The 14,906-nt window shown below is 45.6% G+C and overlaps 1 protein-coding gene across 2 annotated transcripts in view; it reads right to left on the reverse strand.

The window, feature by feature from the left end:
- Positions 1–3,529, reverse strand: part of Qser1 (glutamine and serine rich 1) — a 64,969-nt gene extending 61,440 nt beyond the window's left edge. Inside the window, exon 1 of one of the 2 annotated variants that reach the window (XM_076570217.1) lies at positions 3,395–3,529. Coding sequence is in view for 1 of the 2 variants with exons in the window: in XM_006975876.4 (XP_006975938.2) it covers positions 1,964–2,124 (161 nt within the window). In the remaining variant the exon portion in view is untranslated. Of the gene's footprint in view, positions 1–1,963; positions 2,163–3,394 lie in introns of those variants that run through there. The other variant, XM_006975876.4, reaches the window with a different exon arrangement.
- Positions 3,530–14,906: the final 11,377 nt, after the last annotated feature.

Genomic DNA, 14,906 nt, shown 5'->3' on the forward strand with positions numbered 1-14,906 from the left:
CAACATGTTTAACAAAGCAGGTTTTGTGGGGGAGGGGGAAAGCCTGCATTTTCTATGCTATAATTTAGCTGACCACACCCCTCCAAAAATGTTTTAAAGCAATGGCAGGGGGTTTGCATTTAAGTACTGCTAACATCTAAAAAATAATAACAAAAATCTTTTAAACTTGTTTTCAAACAGGCTTGGGGAGCCGTTCTGTGTTACTCTGAAAACATTTGGAAAATATGACCAGCCAGTTTTTGTTTCTGGCCTCGGAGGTATTCTGCTCAAAGAAACAGCAGACAATAACTAGGCAGCATTTCAGTGTTATCCGCTCAATACAACGTTTTTTTAACTTGTGATAAGAAATGCTGAACATTACCTATCATTTCTGTCCACTGAAGAAAAAGTTAATTTCTAAATTATCATAGAAATGAAAATGCTCTCTGTAAAATGATAGTAAAACTACCACCAAAAATAATTAAGGGAGGTTCAAATACCCTCCCTAAAATTCTTCAAAAGGGCTTAACTTACAAATAACACAAAACTATAGTTATTTCTAAAAGACCTCAGCATATCACCAGTTAGCTCAAAACTAGAAAATCACTTTCTTTTTTAAAAATCCTAGTTCTTTTAAACAAAAGGGCCAAGATTTTGTGAGGTTTATTATTACCCTTTTGTTGGAGCATTATTTTTTCATTCTTTCAGAATAACTCCAAGGTACAATCTAAGACAAAGACCAGCTACTCTTTACATATCTATTCTAAATCATGAAAGCGGCACTTTCATAAAAACAAAGGTAATTAGAATACTGTAATGTGTAAAGTGAAATAAAAAGTTCACTCATGTCGTTGTTAAAATGATTTAGAAACCTGGTGAGATCATATAGGCAACGGAGCTTCCTGTTGGTAGCTGAGGATGAAGTCATTAACAAGCCAGGATTCCCCAGTTCTTGGACCAGAAGCGGCACCTACCAGATTCAGTATTATTCAGGGGAGGTGGCTTTAAAAATACCCGGCTCCCAAAACCTCCAAACCAGACCACGCCTTCCAGTTATCATTCGAATGGGACCGTTTCAAAGTGTGGTACTACTACACATTTCCCGCGAGCTTAAATATCAAACAGGAGCCCACATTTTTGGGGTCCTTTGGCCATGCTGGAGCAAAGATGAACTCTTGAATGCCCGCGCTACAGAATGAAGCCGAGATGGAGAAACATGTTTTGGGTCTTCGACCTTCAGAGCCTTCTTTGCCCACCAGCCCTCAACGCTTCCCAACACTCAAGTCACCCTCAGGCACAGACAGCAAGGAGGGATTCTTGACTTCCTGCCGTTGTTAAAAGGAGAGGAAACCCAGGAGCAACTTTGAACGCGTGGAACAGAGCCACTGCTGCAAACATATGTCACGCAGCCCCTGCTCAGCGTCTGCGTCCCGCCCTGGGGGTTCCCTTGCAGCCCAGCCATCCCAGGTCCCTCAGTGTCAGCAACACGGCGCCGCGCCTCGTCCCCCCCCAGCCCCCGCCACCGCCCCCACCTTTACACTGCCGAGGCCCCCAGCCCCACACTGTCGGCCACCCAGGTCCCAATACAATGGAATGTCACTGCCCGGGGCTCTGAGGCGCCCCGCTAGGCCTCCCCCCGCCGACCCGGAGTCAGGTCGGGTTCCCCAGATACCGAGTTCAGCCTGGAACCTAAACTTCGCCAAAAGTGGGAGTCCAGCACCGAGAGGTGACTGCGCCCCTCCACTCCCACCCAACCTTCCCTTCAGCCCCCCCGACCCGCCCCAGGCGTGAATCCTGCCCCATGGGCGCCCCCACCCAGCCCGGACCACCCGCCCGGAGTTGTCCACCCGCTTCCCTGCAAGCGATGAATGGCGCCCCGAAGGTCCCCCCAACCCGGCCCGGGCCCCCGAGAGGGGCGGCACAGGCCCCGGCGCATCCGCGGCCTTTCCTGGCCCAGTGAGACCCCGAGCCCACCCCTCTCTACCTGGCCTTGAGGCTGGGGCTGCTCCCGCTGCAGCTGGGGCTGGAGGCGGCGGTCGGGACTCGGGCTTCGTAGGCCCAGGCGGGGGCGGCGGGCTGCGTGGCGGCGCTGGCGGGGGGCGCGGGAGGCTCGGCGAAGCCCGCCGGCGCGTAGTGCGCGTCCATGGCGGGGTCTGAGGCGGCGGGGGCGGGCGGGAGGCGCGGGGAGGAAGAGGCGGCGGCGGCGGCGGCGGCGGGAGCGGCGGCCCTTCACATGGCGCGGCCGGGGAGGCGGAGGGGGCGGGGGCGGGGGCGGCGGGCCGGAGGAACCGGGCTGCGGCTGGCGGGCCTCGGCTCGGACGTCAGGCGAACGGCGGCGCCTGCGGCCGGGACTCGCGGCGGCCAGAGCGCCCGCAGCCCAGGCGCCCCATGTTGTTGGATTTCCCAGGATGCACCTCCCGCGCCCTCCGCCCGCTCATCGCCCCGCCCCCTCGGCGCCCCGCGCTCTGGGCTGCGGATTCGGGGGCCGGGCCGGACGAGGGCGGCTCGGTGGACACCCTCCCTGGCCGTGGAGACGAGGCCTACGCGCTCCCGAGCACCCGCGTGGGTGCCTGGGCCGGGAAGACTTGCCAACGCTATGCCTGGAGTTCGTTATACTCTCCCCTCCGGGGGTTCTTGGAAGGAACTCAGACACTCGATTCCCAGCTCTTGATTTCTTTCTCTGCGCCCCAAACCACAGACAACGGGCTGCAGCTTCACAGGACTCGCTTCCTGCCCCAAAGTTTGCTGGGCTTTACAGGATCTGGTTTCCTGGTTCCTGCTTCCTGGGGGAGATTTCTATTCAAATTGATTCAAATTCAAACGAATTTTCCAGCCCTCGCTGAATGGGCTTTTCCCAGGAGTGCTTATTAACTGTCTCCACCCCCACCTCGGGGATTTTCTCACTCTGGAGTTCAGAATCTTCTACCTCAAGATAAATACTGCCGCATCATTGATTAATCCAACTACCATCTGGATGACTTTAATTACAATACATTTGAACTCACTATGTACTACTCTGTGTGTGTGTGTGGGGGGGGGGGGTTCTGCTCAAGATCTGTAATCTCTTCAGGACTCTACCCTAACATTGCCTTATCTGACTTCCAAGCTGTGTGGTAATTTAATGACTTTGAGGCTGTGTCTATTAAAGCTGTTTTTCCTTATGAGTAATGAAATTCAGGGATCATAGAAATCGTTTGGCTGGTGAGCCAAAAATTGAAAGTTAAAATTAACCGTGAAGCTTGGATTTAATGACTATCTCCCTTTAAAAATCCGTATAGGCTTACCGCCTATCATGTGCTTAGCAAAGAGATCTATCCCTCAAGATAAAGACTAACACCAAGGTTTAAGCAAATCGGACAGGCGTAGCGGAAGACCTAATAAAGTCGATACACTATCTCGGTGGCTTCTGTAATACCTGGTATTGGAACTGCTGTTCCTTCCGAGACTGATTTTGTTCTGCGAGACTATGTTTTCCTCCTGGCGCCTACATCCTTTTGTTCCTATGCTATCTTTAGTGTAAGCCCTTCTGCACCTGTGACGCTAGGAGCCTGGCTCCAGGGTGGGGAAGTAAAGAAAGTAGTGGTTATTTACAAGTGAATTCCAAGGTGTGGACACACGTGACCTTTCCAGTTTTATGTTAATCTCAGTAAGCACTTACCAAGGATATCTTTGAAAAGCGGTTTTCCTTGGGGATGGAATTTGCCAAATCTCAGATCCTGCTGAGAAGTATCTCAAATATCCTTTACAACATTTACTTTTTCTTACAGCAGATTGCGAGATCTGGAGTCTAAATGAAACGAATTTTCACAACTAGCTATAATATTTATAAGTCGTGAGCACTAAATTTTTGTCTCTGTAGAGAATGTAGGAAATGGAGTGGCATGCTGTAAATGTTTTATGGAACTTGGTTTGAGATACCCCCAGCTGGTACTCAGGGTGAGTTTACAGGCAAAACCCAAGCAAGTGCCAATAAAACCTTTATAGTCTCTCACACTGTTATGTAGTTTGTTAATGTCACATAAACCAGAAAAAAGATATTAAGGAAAAATTTTAGTATTTTAAAATAATACTGCTCGTATCACGGTATGCTCCTTTGCTTGCTGAATAACGTTTTTTTCTGACCTAAAATCAACACACGTTTATTCTCAACTGTTACATGTCTATGAATATCATCGCTGAATATTTTAATATAATATAATTACATACATCTATAGGGCACAATGTGATATTCTGATACAGGTAAGCAAACCTTTTAAAATTGTGAAGCTATGTACAATTGAATTGTCAACGCATTCTGAATGAATGGGTGATTTTCAGAAGGATGTCTTTACCAAAGGTCGAGAGTCCCAGCACTGCAGACTTCAGGTCTGCTTCAAATCCTGCCTAACCAAGCTGGTCCAGGAAGGATCGAAAGTTTAGAATGAGCATTGTTGCTCTTGTTTTTTAAACAGGTAGTGTGTGTGTGTGTGTGTGTGTGTGTGTGTGTGTGTGTGTGTGTTGATGGTGGTGGTGTTATAGCTCACAGATAGAACTCTCATTCAGCATGTGCCCTGGGTTGAATCCCCAGTACTGCAAAATAATTAAAAATAAATATGGCAAAGTAGAGTTTTTATTTGCTTTAAAAAAATAGGACTTTTAGAGCTGGGCGGTGGTGGCGCACGCCTTTAATCCCAGCACTCGGGAGGCAGAGCCAGGCGGATCTCTGTGAGTTCGAGGCCAGCCTGGGCTACCAAGTGAGTTCCAGGAAAGGCGCAAAGCTACACAGAGAAACCCTGTCTCGAAAAACCAAAAAAAAAAAAAAAAAAAAAAAAATAGGACTTTTATTGCTTTATGTGTATGGGTGTTTTGCCTGCATATATGTCTGTGCACTATGTGCATGCCAGGTGCCAGAGAGGGTCTCAGGTCACTTAGAACTGGAGTCACAGCCAGTTGTGAGCTGCAGTGTAGGTGCTGGGAATCAAACCAGCTCCCCTGGAAGACTAGCCAGTGCTCTTAACGTCCCCAGTCTTGAAAAGCAGAACTTTTTTTTTAAATCCATTCCTTTCCCCCCCACTATGAAACACCTGCTCATTAACTCGTTAAAGACTCATTTGAAATGATAAACCTTCCATTATGGTTCCCCAACTCCTCCAGGCAAAAACAGTTGCTTAGATTCAGTTGTCCCTTGGTGCTTTATTTTAATTTCTACTATGTGTTTTGTTGATTGATTGGCTGGTTGGTTTTGTTGACATGAGGTTTTATTATACACCTCAGGCTGCCCTGGAACTCACTATGCGTTATAGGTCTGAATGAAAAAACGAAACACAAGGAGGGCCTGACTGCTCCTAAAGTGTGGAGCAGATCTTTATTGTAGCTGTACGGGAGAACGCAGGCAGAGGGAGGAGTCTGGCTGAGCATGGCCGGCAGACAGAACCAGACCATGAGAAGAGAGTTGGGGAGGAGAGCAAGAGAGGAGCCACCAACCAAGAGAGGTTGCCAGGGCCAAGAGACCAAGAAGCCACTGTAGCCAAAATGCTTTGGAGTGGGGGCACAGAAGAGCACAGAAGCCCAGCCCTTGGGAGGGAGACATTTGCGGTAGGGGGCGGGGTTAGAAGTGCTGGGAGGAGCCACAGGTACTGAGTGATGCTGGGAGAGCTGGCCACTTTGTTATGTTAATAGACATCTCAGCCATTTTTTAGGGGTTTCTGTGACCTAACAAGCTCCTGGCAATCTCCCTGCCTCTGTCTCTCAAGTGTTAGCAAGTGTAAGCCACCACATAGCTCTAATTTCTATTATAGTAAACACTAGCACTGCGTTGCAATTGGTTATATAACTACCCACCATTTCCCCATCACAGGTCAGGGAATTCATCAAGGCAAGGGTTATGCGGGTGGTTGGAATAGGAATGGCCCCCACAGGCTGCTATATTTGAATGTTTGGTCATCAGGGAGTACTGCTACTTGGGAGGCGCTGGTCCATTTGGCCTTGTTGGAGTAGGTGTGGCCATGTTGGCTGAAGAGTGTAATTGGGAGCAGGCTTTGAGGTTTCAGAAGCCCAAGCCAGGCCCACTGGCTTTCTCTTCCTGCTGCCTGCTCATCCAGATTTAGAACTCTCAGCTCCCTCTCCAGCACCATGTCTGCCTGCAGGACACCATGCTTCCTGCCATGACAATAATTGACTAAACCTCTGACCCCCAATTAAATGTTTTCCTTTATAGGAGTTGCCGTGGTCATGGTGTCTCTTCACAGCAATAGAACACTAAGATAGGTTGTTTGTAATTCTCTGTGTGACCAGCACTAAATCTCTCCAGCCCTTTCTATCAACTGGCACCTGAAAATTTGGGGAACCCTGCCTGGGTTGTCATATGTATCCTGACAAATTGGGGTCCCCTTGTAGAGTTCTTACTAATAATTAAAGAATTTAGAGAACAGACTTAGAAGGAAGCTTGGAACAGCTTCATTAAAGTTTAAAAGAACCCCCCAGGCAGTAAGCTGTAAATCTCAGCAACTGCCTGGAGGAGGAAAAGGAAGAGAGAAAATCATGCAGTTTGCCAGTAGCCCCATGGTGTAAGTGGGGACTGAGAACAACTTCAAAGAAAATTCTGAGTATTTGGGTAAATGTGCCCCGGAATAACCAGCATGGGGCAGGGCTGGGGGGGGGGGTGTCAAGGAAATGTTAACACATTTCAGTGTTAGGACACAGAAAAGTGGGCAGACCTTCAGACCTTAGCAGAGCTGCATGGTTATAGCTCTGTAAATAACTGCACCAGAGACAGGGTAGGAAATGAAAAGTACAGTATCTGGGTAAAGGGGTACTTATTCCTCCTACCACTTTAACACAGCACAAAGTGGATCGGGCATGACCTCTTCGACAGCTGATTGACAGGTCTAGCTGGAACTTTTATGGTCTTGGTGGCTTGGAATGTTAGGTCACATTTGAATGCTTGGTCAGCAGTTGGTAGAACTGTTTAGGAAGGATTAGAAGGTGTGGCCTTGTTGGAGGAGGTATGTCACTGGGGATGGGCATTAATCCCAGAACTCTGGAGGCAGAGGTAGGCAGATCTTTGTGAGTTTGAGGCCAGCCTAGTCTACTGAGTGAGTTCCAAGACAGCCAGGGCTACAAAGAGAAACCCTGTCTCTAAAAACCAAAAGGAAGGAAGGAAGGAAGGAAGGAAGGAAGGAAGGAAGGAAGGAAGGAAGGAAGGAAGGAAGGAAGGAAGGAAGAAAAAGGAGAAATGTCATCATACAAGAATCAAACTGGGGGCTGGAGAGATGGCTCAGAGGTTAAGAGCACCGACTGCTCTTCCACAGGTCCTGAGTTCAATTCCCAGCAACCACATGGTGGCTCACAACCATCTGTAATGAGATCTGGCGCCCTCCTATGTATACATAATAAATAAATAAGTCTTAAAAAAAAAAAGAATCAAACTGTATGAGGGCAGCATTAGCTCTTAAATGTCAGAATCTGCTCTTTCTTTATACGACCTGAAAATACAACCTGTTGGTGGTGGCACACAGTTTTAATCCCAGGACTTTGGAGGCAGGCATCTATAGAGTGAGTTCCAGGACATCTAAAGCTGTTACACAGAGAACCCTGTCTCTAAAAATCAAATAAATAGGGCTGGAGAGATGGCTCAGAGGTTAGGAGCACTGACTGCTCTTCTAGAGGTCCCAAGTTCAATTCCCAGCAACCACATGGTGGCTCACAGCCATCTGTAATGAGATCTGGTGCCCCTCTTCTGGCATGCAGGCATACATGCAGGCAGTACACTGTATACATACTAAATAAATAAATAAATAAATGAATAAATGAATAAATCTTTAACAAAGAAAATGACATCTTTATATAAAAAACACCAAATAAATGTGTGTGTGTGTGTGTGTGTGTACCACATATGTGCCTTGTGCTGGAAAAGGCCAGAAGAGGGCATCAGATCTCCAAGAACTACAGAGTTGTGAGCCACCACATGGATGCTGGGAACTGAACCCTGGTCTTCTGGAATCGCAGCCAGTGCTCTTATCTACTCAGCCATCTCTCCAGCACCCACCAGGAGATGATATCTCAAGTAGTAAAGTGTTGTGTGTCAACCTGAGGGCCCCAAAGCTCCATGCTCTGCTCTGAAGAACAGTCTGAAAGAATCTCCTGGTGATAATTTAGGAAACGTGATCTTTTGCTCCTCTCAGAACAAAAGTCAACTATGAAATTATGTTAAAGTAAAACAGTAATGAAAATAAAGTTTATCATTAAAAAAATATGTGGACAAACATTCCTCTACATTTCCCACTCTGCCCTCAATCTAGTTGACATCATCATTTATTTATTTATTTATTTGGTTTTTGAGACAGGGTTTCTCTGTGTAGTTTTGGTGCCTGCCCTGGATTTTGCTCTGTAGACCAGGCTGGCCTCAAACTCACAGAGATCTGCCCAGCTCTGCCTCCCGAGTGCTGGGATTAAAGGTGTGTGCCACCACCACCCAGCTCGAAATCATTATTTAAACTGGTAGGCAGCCTGGAGTTAGACCAAATCGTTTATATCTTCATTTTGTAAGTAACATGCCAACATCCTATGACTTCCTGTTGCAGGTGAGTCGAACCTTTCTTCTTCTTTTAAATTATTGCATTTACCTGGTGTGGTGGCACAAGCCTTTAGTCGCAGCACTTAGGAGGTAGAGCAGGTAGACCTCTTTGAATTCCAGGTCCAGCTTGGGTTACAAAGTAAGTTCCAGGTTGACAAGGCCTACAGTGAGGCCCAGTCTCAAACAACAACAACAAGTGGGATGGAGAGATGGCTCAGTGGTTAAGAGCACTTGCTGCTCTTCCAGAGGACCAGGGTTGGGTCCTACCACCTACATAGGCTCACAGCTGTCAAAAGACTCATGTATGTGAAAATAAGTAAACCTTTTTAATTACATGCGTGTGCGTGCGTGTGTGTGTGTGTGTGTGTGTGTGTGTGTGTGTGTGTAGATAATGTGTATGTGTAAGGGGCTCACCTGTGTCATGGTACTTATGTAGAGTTCAGAAGACAACTTGCAAAAGCAGAATTTTCTCCTGCCACCAACTAGGCCTCAGGGATTGAATTCAAGTCTTCAGGCTTGGCACCAGGTACCTTTACCCACTGAGCCACCTTTCAGGCCCATGGCCAACTTTTTGATATCGCCACGCAACAGTGTCTTCTACAAAATTCATAGTTGAGAACCACACAGTCAAGTTTTAAAAAGTAACCTCTCCCCACCAATCTCATAACGTTTTAAGTATGTTTGCAGTTTTGTATTGGGCCACATTTATAGTTATTGTGTTACACACACACACACACACACACACACACACACACACACACCTTCCAGGGAACAGAGGGTTCAGTTCAGCTGGAGAAAGCAATGGAACACCATCTCCTGTGAGGTGGCTTTGTTCATTAAGTGATTGGGAAATGCAGAATTTGGAGTTGATTGATTAGAAATGTAGTCTATAAATCCACACATTTCCTATTTTACAAATAGACCAACCATTGTGTAGAAAAGATTTAAAGAGGTCACATTTCAAATTTGATTTTGAGGGGTTTGAGAGAAATGAGTTGATGGTGGTGAAGGGGTTCAGTGTTCTACTTTCCTTCTTGAATTGAAAGGTGCCATCAGCTCTGACTTTGTTAACAAATCTCTAATTTCAATTTTTTAGGCCAGCATTGGGAATTAAAACAAGAAAAAGGAGCCAGACAAGCTGATACACACGGGTGGTCCCTGATGAGAGACCGAGGCAGGAGGATCACTTACATGGAAGAGTTTGAGGCCAGTTGAAAATCAGAATGAAGTTCTACTATCATTTTCTCAGTCTCTGAAGTTTGATCTTGTCAACCAGGTTTGATGACTTTGTTGCTTGCTACAATTCCCAGGGAGACAGTAATGGAATCGGGAAATGTGCCTCTTGAACCCTGCCTCTTTGGAAGCCTCCTTCGAGAAGTGAGGTTTCTCTAAAGACAGTGAAGACTCAAAATTTTCTCAGGGACTACTTAATCAGCAGCGTCCTTAGGAGAGGTAGCTACCAGAGTGTGGCCCCTTGGTAAGGGTATTGTTTACATAGGTTTGTATGCTTGATCCTCATGGGCCCCCTAAGATACAGGTGCAAGTGCTGTGCCCCTGAGCTATATCCTTTACTTACTGTGTTTTCTTTTGTAGTTCAGTATTTCATGGGTGCTCTGTGACCCATGAACCTCAAATTTTAGTATCTGTATTGGTTTCCTATGGTGACTTAAACAAATGACCACAAGCCAGGTGACTTAGCATAACAGAAACTCATTGTTTCTTAGGTCCTACTGCTTCTGGAAGCTCTGAGGAGAACCTTTGTCTTACTGTTTTCAGTGGCTTTCTCTGGCTTCTGGCCACATACTCCAGTCTGTCTCTATCTTCATGTTGCCTTCACCTCTATATATCTTGCTGCTTTTCTGTCACTTAGGAGGACAGTTGCCACTGGATATGGGCCTAGCTGGTAAATTCAGGATGAGCTCGCCTCAAGACCTGTAATCACATCTGCAAAGATCCTTATGCCAAGCAAGTTTAACATTCACTCATATGGAGGATTAGTACATGGACACACCTTTTTGAGAGTTATCAGTCAACTCACTACAGCATCCACTGATGATCTTTGCCTCAACCAATCAGAATTTTGGTTACTGTGATGGTTTGAATGAGACTGTCCCCCCATAGGCTCAGACATTTGAATACTTGGTCCTGAATTGGTGGCACCATTTGGGTAGGTTTAGAAGCTGTGGCTTTGCTAAAGGAAGTGTGTCACTGGTTCTGGGTGACTGAACCAGAAGTGGGGCTGGTTCTGAGATATCGAAACCTTGGCCCATTCTCAGCATTCTTTGTCTTTTGTGCTTGCAGTTCAAAATGTGAGCCTTTTGCTCCCAGCATCTCCTTCTTGCCACCTGTTGCCTCCACTCTGCCATCATGGACTTTAACCATCTGGAACCATAAGCTTAAAAAAAAAAAAATTCTTCTATAGGTTGTTTTGCTCATGTTTCATTACAGCAGTAAAAAAATAAGTAATACAGTCACCAGAGAGTACTTTTCCTAATTCCATCATTTCTTGTATGGCCACGCAGTCATTAGTTACTATTCTTCTACAAAGAGGAACTAATTTTTTATCCTATTTGTTTGATTTTTTTTATTATTCTATTTTTTGTGCATGTTTTGCCTGTATGTATGTCTGTGCACAGGTATGTGCCTGGTACCTGTGGAGGCCAGAAGAAGGCATCAGATCGCCTGGAACTGGAGTTAGAGATGGTTGTGAACTACCATGTGGGTGCTGGGAATTGAGCCCAGGTTCATTGGAAGAGCAGTCAGTGCTCTTAACCACTAAGTCATCACGCCAAACCACTTATCCTATTTATTTATGTCAATATGAACCCATAGATTCTTTTTAAAAAAAAAAGATTTATTTACTTATTATGTATACAGTATTCTGTCTACATGCCAGAAGAGGACACCAGATCTCACTACAGATGGCTGTGAGCCACTACCTGGTTGCTGGGAATTGAACTCAGGACCTTGGGAAGAGCAGCCAGTGCTCTTAACCTCTGAGCCATTTCTCTAGCCCCTGAACCCATAGATTCTTATTTTAGTTCATGGTTTTGCTAGCTAAGTAGGTTCAGTTTGTTTGAACCCTATACATGACAAAGAAAAGTTTGATACTTGCCTGATTCTATGGCTATAAACTTTTAAAACATTTTAGATGTATTTATTTTCTGTGTGTTTTGCCCACATGTATGTATGTGCACAACACCCATGCCTGGTGTCTGCAGTAGTCAGAAGATAGCATTGGATTTCCCAGTCCTGGAGTTAAGGATGATTATGAACCACCATGTGTGTGCTGGCAACCAAACCTGGGTCTTTTGCAAGAGCTACAAGTGTTCCTAATTGCTGAGCTGTCTGTCCAGCCCCAGCCTCAAAGTTCTAAATGCTTGGAATATTATGTCCAATTTAAGGATATTTTCGTTGACTTGAGGTTTGGTCCACACCACATAGTTTATGTTAACAACATGAGGGGGCTGTGGGTCACATGCTATCAGTTGGACCCCTGGAGTTAAGGTCAGCTGGAAGGGGAGTGTATCCATCTATCATTGTCTTGTTGCTGTAACAAAATCCACAGCAAAAGCAACTGGAAGGAAGGAAGTGTTTGATTTACAGTCCAAAGGGATAAGGCCCATCATAGCAGGAAAGGTATGATGTCAGAAGACAGTTGGTCACCTCGTGTCCACAGTCAGGAAGCAGGGAGAGGCGGGATATCTCTTTTTTATTTAGTCTAGGACCCCAGCCCATGGAATGATGCTACTCATGTTTAGGGCAAGTCTTCCCACCTCAACCTAATTTAGGTAATCCCTCATAGACGTGCCTAGAGATTTATTTCCATGGTGATTCTAAATCCTGCCAAATTGTCGATCAAGATTAACAAACAAACAAATGGTGGGGAGTAATTGAGGAAGATAGCTGAAGTCTTCCTTATGCATGTGTAATATGTGTATGTGTACTCACACACACAGAAAAAATACAGTACATTTTGTAGCAGACCCCTCACTTTATGCTCTCAAGCTCCTACCCCCAAGATCCTGCAGTGTGTGTCTTTCTGATGTTTTGGACACCACTGGAGTTCCCAGGGAGTGCCTACGTTTCTCCATCAGGAGAAACCTTCTATCATTGAAGAAGGGTGATCTGTGAGACCAAAATGAGCCATCTTAAAAATAAGACCAAAATGCTTTCACCCTAAAACTAAGGCCTGAGATTTCTCCTTTTAGGTACAGGCCACGAGTTATTAAAACCAGTCAGTTCAGATTCTAGAAACCAGGAAGTGTAAAAAGTACAGAGTCACAAGGTAGTCACGAGGTAATGACTGCTGGACTATGGAATGTCTTCTCCCTGGTTTCCAGGGTAACTGACCACAGAAATGTCCCCACCTGAGGGCAGCCAATGCGAAGGGTGACAGGTAACCACTCCCTTAGAAGTAAGATTAAGCCATGATTTCTAGAAAGCCCCTAGAAGCAAGCCAATCAGAATTGCACCTGTACTAGCTCCCCTAAATAATGTAACCTTATGGTTTTTGCCTTTAAAAACTGAGCTTGCAGATAAGCAGGCACTTCCTCCAGCCTCCACTGCGTTGGATGTATTGGACGAAGTCCTTGTCTAGGCTTGTATTGCTTTTGGATATCCAGAATTAAACCTTGCTTTTGCATTCTGGAATGCTCGTCTTTGGTGGTCTCTCTGGGGCTTGCGATCTGGGCACAACAATCAATAAACAGATGTGCCAGGCTCTCAGCTCCAGGTAGACTGTTCTAGAAGGCACTTTGCTCTCTTCTCAGTGGTTCCCATGTTAGGGTGACTCTGTTGTTTTTAGCCATGACTTCGATCACATATACTTTGATCCTTTTTCCGTGTCTCCTTCCCTGCTTATTCTTCTTCCTTCCAGAGTAAATTCTCTATACCCAAATCATTCTCTTGGGTTCCTGCTTCTGCAGAAGCATGGCTTATACTGTGCTTGAGATTAATTCAAGTTCTCTAATTTAACTGTATGTCTTTTATAGGTGGCTTACCGTAAGCCTAAGCAGTTACTGAATCTTCCACTGGCTCCAGGTTGAATAAAGAAACACAACTGAGTTAAAATAAATGTATAAAGGAATGCTTGTGGTGGTTTGAATAAGAATGGCCCCCATAGGCTCATATATTTGAATGCTTAGTCACCAGGGAGTGGTACTATTTGAGAAGGATTAGCCGGCGGTGGTGGCGCACGCCTTTAATCCCAGCACTCGGGAGGCAGAGGCAGGCGGATCTCTGTGAGTTCGAGGCCAGCCTGGGCTACCAAGTGAGATCTAGGAAAGGCGCAAAGCTACACAAGAGAAACCCTGTCTCGGAAAACCAAAAAAAAAAAAAAAAAAAAAAAAAAGAGAAGGATTAGAAGGATTAAGAGGTGTGGCCTTGTTGGAGTACAAGTGGCCTTGTTGGAGGAAGTGTGTGCCTGGGGGTGGGCTTTGAGGTTTCAAAAGTGATAACTCTCATCCTTAACCTTGGAAGGAATCAAGGAAGTGACTGGGTAACTTGGCAAAATATAACATCACCTAGAAGACAAACTCGTAGGCATGTCCCTGAGGGAGTTCCTAGAGGAGGGAAGACCCAGCCTGGATGCTATACCACCATTCCAGGGGTCCCAAACCGAATGGGGGAGGTGAGCAGAGCACCAGTATTCATCTTCTGTATGTTCTGACTCCAGACTCAGTGTGACCAGCCTGCATTTGACCTTTAACTCAGGGTTATTCATGCATTCACCACCACATCTTCCCCACCAGGGTGAACTGACTATATCCTCCAAATGGGAGTTCAAATAAACGTGCTCTTCTTTAAGTTGATTTTGTTGGGTATTTCATTTCAACAATGAGAGAAGTAATGGATACAGATAAGTAAACTGGTATACTTAGACAATACAATTTTTTTTTTTTTTTGAACCAGGGGCTCTACATAGCCTTGGCTGTTTAGGAACTCACGATGTAGGCCAGGTTGGCCAAACAGTGGAATGTTATTTAATGCTCAAAAGAAATGAGTTTTCAAGTCATGAGAAGACATGGAAGAACCTTAGGTACATCATTAGCCACAATCATTAGCCACAATATCACTAAGTAGTCATCAGAGCACAAAAATGATAAAGTAGTGGTTGTTGGCCTGGTTGTTAAATCATGGGTACATTCATGCCCACACTAAACCTATAAATGGTTATTTATAGTGTCTTTATTTACAATTGCCAAACCTGAAAGCAAGTATGATGTACTTCAGAGGGTTAATGAAAAAACTGTGGTCCACCTGGACAAGGGTATGTTATTTAGTGCCGAAAGGAGCTGACTATTAAGCTGTAGCGAGAGGAAGAGGTGTTTTTTGGTTTGGTGCTGAGTTAAGGGTCAAATCCAGGCATTCT

Source organism: Peromyscus maniculatus, chromosome 4, assembly GCF_049852395.1.
Source record: "Peromyscus maniculatus bairdii isolate BWxNUB_F1_BW_parent chromosome 4, HU_Pman_BW_mat_3.1, whole genome shotgun sequence".
Taxonomy (NCBI): Eukaryota; Metazoa; Chordata; class Mammalia; order Rodentia; family Cricetidae; genus Peromyscus; species Peromyscus maniculatus.